Source organism: Theropithecus gelada, chromosome 19 (assembly GCF_003255815.1).
Source record: "Theropithecus gelada isolate Dixy chromosome 19, Tgel_1.0, whole genome shotgun sequence".
NCBI classification, from domain to species: Eukaryota; Metazoa; Chordata; class Mammalia; order Primates; family Cercopithecidae; genus Theropithecus; species Theropithecus gelada.
Genome location: NC_037687.1, coordinates 20,181,118 through 20,189,339, shown reverse-complemented (window position 1 = coordinate 20,189,339; position 8,222 = coordinate 20,181,118). Strand labels below are relative to the sequence as shown.

Below are 8,222 nucleotides of genomic sequence, written 5' to 3'. Positions count from 1 at the left end.
GATCATGAGGTCAGGAGATCGAGACCATCCTGGCTAATACGGTGAAACCCCGTCTCTACTAAAAAATACAAAAAAACTAGCCGGGCGAAGTGGTGGGTGCCTGTAGTCCCAGCTACTTGGGAGGCTGAGGCAGGAGAATGGCGTGAACCCGAGAGGAGGAGCTTGCAGTGAGCTGAGATCCGGCCACTGCACTCCAGCCTGGGTGACGGAGCAAGACTCCGTCTCAAAAAAAAAAAAAAAAAAAAAAAAAAAAATAAGTGACATATTTACTCATAGAATCTGCTGTGCAACACTGATATATCATTACAAAAGAATTTGTCTGCATAACTACAGTAATCCTCTCTGGTACTCAATAAAAGCCATACTCATTCACATCTCGATGTAAGGGCCATTATATATGAACCTGACTGCAGAAACCTGCCCTACTGTCTGCTCTACAGATCAAAGTCCTGAAGGATATTCAGTCTGTCCAAAAAGAAAATGGGGATTACAACTACCCAAGCCCCTGTAACAAGCCAACTAAAGGTAGACCCTAGTGCAGTCCCAGCAGCCTTGTGACTAAGCTACACCCGCTCTGCACTACAAACCCAGACAGCATTCTATGACCCTGGAGACATAACAGAAAAAGATCTTTACCTACTAAAACCAGTTTATAGAAGCTTGAGGAGTTGTTTGCTCCTTCAAATTCAGAGACTAATGCAAAACAATATTGTTCCCATTGTCAATGCTTCTATTTTAACGTAGCACTGGAAGTATTTGGCAGAAAAATGAGTCAAAAACATTTTTAAAAAGCCATTGAAATTGAAGACAAGTAAGTAAAAAGTTGCTGTTTGTGGATCATATGATTTTATATATAAAAAACCATGAACACTACATTGAAATTTGTCTGAATAAATACACTCAGTAAATTAGCAAAACATAAAATTAACACACAAGTATTAAGTTATTGTTCCATACACTTAAAACAAACTATCTAACAGAGAAAGAAAACAATTTAAAATAGCATTAAAATAATAAATTTCTGAGAACAAATTTAACCAAGTAAAAAATCTTTACAAGGAAAGACATGTTATTAATAAAAGAAATTAGAGAAGACACAAATTTAAAAATACTGCATGTCTACAGATTGAAAAAGTAAATATTGTTAAAGTGTCCTATTATCTAAGTAATCTATAGATTCAATAAATTCCCTATCAAAATTTCAGTGGCATTTTTCTTCGCAGTAATGGAAAATACAATTCTAAAATTTGTAAGAAACTACAATAAACTTCAAATAGCCAAAGCAATCGTGAGGAAAAAGAACAAAGTAGAAAGATATCACACTTTATAATTTCAAACTATATATCAAGAATATAGTAATAAGAACAGAATAGAATGTGTAGAAGAGTTAACAACAACAACAACAAACAATGGAACAGAAACCACTACCTCTTACACATTTCAAACATGATACAAAAAGAGAACTAAGAAAATGGTTTGGCCAGGTGCAGTGGCTCACACCTGTAATCCTAGTACTTTGGGAGGCCAAGGCGGGCAGATTGCTTGAGGTCACGAGTTCGAGACCAGCCTGCCCAACATGGTGAAACCCTGTGTCTACTAAAAATACAAAAAATTAGCTGGGCATGGCGGCGGGTGCCTGTAATTCCACCTACTCGGGAGGCTGAGGCAGGAGAATTGCTTGAACCCAGGAGGCGGAGGTTGCAGTGAGCCTAGATCGCACCATTGCACTTCAGCCTGGGCAACAAGCGCGAAACTCAGTCTCAAAAAAAAAAAAAGAAAAAAAGAAAAGAAAATAGTTTAACGTAGAGTTTCTCAAAATCATGTAGATATTTGTGTGTCCCCAAAAACAATGGAAAAGCAGTCAGATTGTGAATCTCGTATGCCATGAAGAGGACTTTGGTTCTGACGGCAAACTTGAAGGGAGATCAACAAAGGGAAAGAATCCTTAAAGAATTTAAAAGCATAAGACAGAAGATGTCCCTATGCAAGAGAAAAATTAAAAAAAAAAAACAACAAACTCAGGCTTCCCAGAAAATATTTGCTTTGGAACACAGCTTCTCAAATAATATTTTAAGCATTGGCTTTCTTTTTTTTTTTTTTTTTTTGGACCTCTCATTCATGTCATCTGTTGTGTCACTCTCACCTACCTGGGGGTTCATCTGCCATCACATGTCTCTTCATATTCCAGGGCTCTTTTCCTTGCTCTAGACAGGTGATCAGGTCTGGGTTAGAAACAGCAATACCTGCTTTATTAAAAATAAATAACATGAATCTTTCTCATATTCTTCAGTTACCGACCTAGTACTGTGCTTAGTAAAGAGAATGTATTAGAATATTCTAGAAAATTAATCCTAAAATACTAATTTATAACAGAAATTTCTAAGTATTTAGAAAACATTTTACATTTGTAGGTTCTTAATTTCACTACCTGGTATTCATTAATCAAAAATTGGTGGTGGCAAATAGATTTTAAGATATGGGCAACAATATTTTATGCCACTAAATTTCTGGAATTGCCACTAATCTAAAGTGAAGGATACAGATCAGCCCGGGAATGTGGAAAGTTTAAGTCAAGATAAAACATCCTGAAAAAATTCTTTTCTACATGGATAAATCCTCAAGATTTTCTTTTTTTTTTTTTTGAGACGGAGTCTCGCTCTGTCGCCCAGGCTGGAGTGCAGTGGCCGGATCTCAGCTCACTACAAGCTCCGCCTCCCGGGTTCACGCCATTCTCCTGCCTCAGCCTCCCGAGTAGCTGGGACTACAGGCGCCCGCCACCTCGCCCGGCTAGTTTTTTGTATTTTATAGTAGAGACGGGGTTTCACCGGGTTAGCCAGGATGGTCTCGATCTCATGACCTTGTGATCCACCCGTCTCGGCCTCCCAAAGTGCTGGGATTACAGGCTTGAGCCACCACGCCCGGCCAAGATTTTCTTAAGAACAAGTATCAGAAACTCATTTATGCAAAGCATAAATTACCAAAAATTATTCTACAAAAAAAAGAGAAATGAAACTTTTAGGGTATATTAGTAATTGTGTACTAAAGTTATTCTCACCCAAGAAGACCAGGTTTCTGTAGTTCTCTAACATCACTTTCCTATACAAATCCTGCTGAGCAGTGTCCAGGCACTGCCACTCCTCCAGAGAGAATTCTATGGCCACATCCCTAAATGTCAACGGCCCCTGAAAAACACAAGCACACAAGACACACGTATATTTACCAAGTGGCCATGGGCAGAATTTATTATTTGAATTAAAGTGAAATGAGAGAATAAAGAGAATTGCTTCTCACTTACAGGAATAACTGAAATTATCTAATAATTTTTTTTTTTTTTTTTTTGAGACAGAGGCAACCTCTGCATGCTGGCTTCAAGCGATTCTCCTGCCTCAGCCTCCTGAGTAGCTGGGATTACAGGCATGCACCACCACATCTGGCTAATTTTGTATTTTTAGTAAAGACAGGGTTTCTCCATGTTGGTCAGGCTGGTCTCTAACTCCCAACCTCAGGTGATCCACCCACCCTGGCCTCCCAAAATGCTGGGATTACAGGCGTGAGCCACCATGCCTGGCCCCAATCATTTTTAACACATAAGTATTATCTAATGTTCTCTCGAACTCTGAGAGAAGAGAATGGCATAAGATCCATAACACTGGTATATATGAGATACTTCTGTGGATGAGAAGTATAAAATTAAGGGCATAAACAAAAATTTGTACACTTTGCTATATTTACATCATAAAATTTGAGTTGTGTTTATTTTTCAAACAAAAAAGACATGTTGAGTTAGAAGGTGCCTCTCAACTTTAAAGGTGAACAATAAACTGGAGATCCTGTTGTGCAGATTTTTTTTCTTCAGAAGCTCTGGAGTAAAGTCTGAATTTCTAAATTTCTTTCTTCTTTTTTTTTCTTTGAGATGGAGTTTTGCTCTTGTTGCCCAGACTGGAGTGCAATGACACCATCTTAGCTCACTGCAACCTCCACCTCCTGGATTCAAGTGATTCTCCTGCCTCAGCCTCCCAAGTGGCTGGGATTACAGGCATGCACCACCATGCCCAGCTAATTTTGTATTTTTAGTAGAGACGGGGTTTCTCCATGTTGGTCAGTCTGGTCTCAAACTCCCGACCTCTGGTGATCCGCCCACCTCAGCCTCCCAAAGTGCTGGGATTACAAGTGTGAGCCACCACATCCAGCCAACAAATTTTTATGATGTGCTGATGCACATAGAAGAACATGGCATCACTGCTAAGATATTGCCCCTCAAACAGTAAATTATAGTCTGAATGTAACTATAACGATACATAGTTTCATACAAAGTTCAAGATACAGATACCTCCCATGTTCTGTTATTTTTAATAGTGATTTTAAGTAGTCTTTGTTTAGCACCGTAGAGAGCAGATATCTCCTAATAATTTTTTTCAGAACTTTCTGGGTAATAAATGGTATTCTGTTTAAATAAGGATTTTCTTAATCCTGTTCTGCATAGAGTTAATAGAGAAAACAGATGAAACCTCAACATTACATGTTCTCCATCTTTACTAGGGACCCCAGCTTTCCCCCAATAGGAATCTTGAGTATTTACATCTCCCCATTTTAACAGCCACAAAGGGAACATTTTTAATAGTGCCGATTATAAATTCATGGTAGGAATTCTGCATGGCATATAAGAAGCCATGATGTAGGGAATGTAGAGAAAGCTCTGGTATATAGAAAGGAAATGTTTTGCAGAAAGCCTTGAATATTATAAGAATTTAAAAATGTAGTTAAAACAAACTCCTTAGGGAGGAAAAACACAAGTAGGGAAGTAAACGTTTGCAAGTACTAAACGCATGGCATTCCATGAAGCAGAGTGCACACAGCTCTTCATCTGAGACATGTTTAGCTGAAAAAAGGCCATTTTTTCTCTCCTTCTCTGAAAATCCTTTTTAGATAACATTCTCTGGACAAGTTACACCTGCATCTTGAGAATATTCATTTAAAAATGCCAGCACCACCTTTTTGTCTGCTACCATCACGTGCACAAACAGAAGGAAAATCCTGCAGAAAAAGTCCACCCATTTCTCTGTCCTTTATAATAGAAGAGATTCAGGAACAATGAGGTGCTCTATGAATATAAAAGTATGTTTCTCTTTTCCTGTCCTCCGGTGCCCTCCCCTGCCACAGACACCAGCAATTTCTGCTACAGTAATGGAAATATGAGCTACACTCCCCTGTTCCTACCAAACCCAAACAGAACAAGCTCTGTGACCACCCTTTAGTGTAAAGGTGGCACTTAGCTCTCATGAATGTATACTGAAGTCCTCATACTTGATTCTGGCCTCACCTTAGAGTCACATGAGGCACTTCATTAAAACAACATGGATGCTTCCACCCACAACAATAAACAAAATCCGTGGAAAGGGCATAAGTACAGAGATTTCTGCCATGTAATCCTAATTAGAAGGCTGGGCAGAGGCCAGGTGCAGTGACTCACACCAGTAATCCCGGCACTTTGGGAGGCCGAGGCACATGGATCACCTGAGGTCAGGAGTTCAAGATCAGCCTGGCCCACATGATGTAACCTCATCTCTACTAAAAACAAAAAATTAGCCAGGAATGATGGCGGGTGCCTGTAATCCCAGCTACTCAGGAGGCTGAGACATGAGAATGGCTTGAACCCGGGAGGCGGAGGTTGCAGTGAGCCGAGATTATGCCATTGCACTCCAGACTGGGTGAGAGTGAGATCCTGTCTCAAAAACAAAAACAAAACAAACAAACAAACAAAAAGACGAGGCTGATAACCACTTAGCTAAGCATTGCCTCTCAAACTTTAAAGAGCTTAAAACTCGCTTGGTAATTTTGGCCCCACTCTATGCAACGTGAATATGCAAGTCTGAAAAGGGTCCATGAATGGGTGTTTCAAACGAGTTCCCTGTCAATGCTGATGTTGTTCCCGCTGGGCTCATTATTAGCATTAGTTAGAGAAGCAGACATAGCACAGAGTCCCTTACACTCAGCACTCTTCTCACAACACAAATACTTCTGGTACAAATAAAACCAATCTCCATCTTAAAGTTTTATATTCTTTGCTGGCTGTTTAAAGTTTACAGAACAAACAGAAGGCAGCAATGTCTGAATAAATCTGCCTTTGGAAAAAAACATGTACACACATACTAATGCAATGTTTATTAAACAGGTACTATGGGCTTAAGAGTATGTTACAGAGCACTGTGCTGGGCATAACACATTATGTGATTTAATCCTAATAACACCCTGAAAGTTAAAGTGTTCAATAATTCCCAGGATTAGATAAAGGGTTCAGCATTTTTATTTCTTCCTCTGTTTCTCTGTCATGGATTTTGTTTTAAATGTATAGAATAAAAGCTAAATATAGGCAGATGAGAAGAACATAGAAAAAGTTTAATGTAGTTTAAAGAAATTTTTATTGTGTATATATTTTCTTGTTTGTGGCTTGTGGAGCAACAGCTACACTGGCAGAAATAGAAAACAAGTCGCTAAACGGAATGCTTCTGTAAGCACTGGTTTTAATATAAAATTTAAAAAATAAGATCCTAAAATAAATAGTTTATTTCTCTCATTTACCTGTTTTTGGGTTTCAGAAAATTGTGAGCACCAGCTCTAGAAAGGCAGCAAGATTCACCAGACACAACTCCAATCTTTTTTTTTTTTGACAGAGTCTCGCTCTGTCGCCAGGCTGGAGTACAGTGGCACAATCTTGGCTCACTGCAACCTCCGCCTCCCGGGTTCAAGTGATTCTCCTGCCTCAGCCTCCTGAGCAGCTGGTATTACAGGCATGTGCCACCACGCCCAGCTAAGTTTTGTATTTTTAGTAGAGACGAAGTTTCACCATGTTAGTCAGGCTGGTCTTGAACACCCGACCTCGTGATCTGCCTGCCTCGGCCTCCCAAAGTGCTGGGATTACAGGTGTGAGTCTGATTTTTATAAATCAGTTTTGTGAGGCAAGGCTCCGGAGTGGGGCCAGACATAAATCAGGCCACCACAAAGGATGAATCTGAACAGAATTTGGGCAGGGAAAGGACCCTATGTAGAATTCTGTTCTCTCTGCCACCAAGGTATTTCCAGTTCTGTTTTTCCTAAGCTTACCTACGAGAATCTTAAATCCCAGAGCTTATGTAACTTTAATCTATTTTTGCCACTGCCCTGTCAATTTTATAACATATACTAATAAGCAATTTAAACAAATTTCTTAAAGTTCTTTAGAATAATTATATTAGAAGATAAATACATATTCTTAGCAAAGTAAAAAAAAACACAAATAATAACAAATCTTCACTCCATAAATATCCCTTCAGGTGATGATATCAGAAGTAACAATATAAAAGAGTGGCCCAAATTTCTTTTGGACACATCTATTCATTGTATCAACCATATAATGCTTAATTTACACATGTATCCAGTTGTTAGTCTAGACAAAATGTTTCTGGATAGTAGGGACCATGACTGCTTCATCTGTTTTTTGAATGGCCATATAAAATGAAAACAATTACTTTATCTGTTTGAGTCACCAGACCTATTGCTTTCATCCAAGTACCCGGAAACTTGAGAAACTCTCATCTGGGGACCAACCAAAGTCATCTCTTGTATGAGGGGAGAAAAAAACACAGAATTGCCGGGTGTGGTGGCTTACGCCTGTGATCCCAGCACTTTGTGAGGCTGAGGCAGGGAGATCACAAGGTCAGGAGTTCAAGACCAGCCTGTGCAATATGATGAAACCCTGTCTCTACTAAAAATGCAAAAATTAGCCATGTGTGGTGGCAAGTGCCTGTATTCCCAGCTATTTGGGGGGCTGAGGCAGAAGAGTCACTTGAACCCGGGAGGCAGATGCTGCAGTAAGCTGAGATCACACCACTGCACTCCAGCCTAGGCAACAGAGCAATACTCCATCTAAAAAAAAGAAAAAAAGGGCCGGGCGCGGTGGCTCAAGCCTGTAATCCCAGCACTTTGGGAGGCCGAGACGGGCGGATCACGAGGTCAGGAGATCGAGACCATCCTGGCTAACACGGTGAAACCCCGTCTCTACTGAAAAATACAAAAAACTAGCCGGGCGAAGTGGCGGGCGCCTGTGGTCCCAGCTACTCGGGAGGCTGAGGCAGGAGAATGGCGTAAACCCGGGAGGCGGAGCTTGCAGTGAGCTGAGATCTGGCCACTGCACTCCAGCCGGGGCGACAGAGCCAGACTCAGTCTCAAAAAAAAAAAAAAAAAAA

At 40.1% G+C, this 8,222-nt stretch overlaps 3 protein-coding genes across 5 annotated transcripts in view; 1 reads left to right on the top strand and 2 right to left on the bottom strand.

Moving 5' to 3' along the window:
• The window catches only part of LOC112612817 (zinc finger protein 724-like), a 518,258-nt gene that overhangs the window by 257,639 nt on the left and 252,397 nt on the right, over window positions 1-8,222 (top strand). The window lies entirely within an intron of this gene.
• LOC112612818 (zinc finger protein 85-like) overlaps window positions 1-8,222 on the bottom strand; it is a 116,304-nt gene that overhangs the window by 28,865 nt on the left and 79,217 nt on the right.
• LOC112612840 (zinc finger protein 430-like) overlaps window positions 1-8,222 on the bottom strand; it is a 41,352-nt gene that overhangs the window by 25,533 nt on the left and 7,597 nt on the right. The window contains exons 3-4 of one of the 3 annotated variants that reach the window (XM_025367793.1): window positions 3,056-3,182; window positions 2,148-2,243 (exon numbers count right to left, since the gene is read on the bottom strand). In XM_025367793.1, coding sequence (XP_025223578.1) covers window positions 2,148-2,243; window positions 3,056-3,182 — 223 coding nt within the window. Of the gene's footprint in view, window positions 1-1,524; window positions 2,244-3,055; window positions 3,183-8,222 lie in introns of those variants that run through there. The other 2 variants (XM_025367792.1, XM_025367794.1) reach the window with 2 other exon arrangements.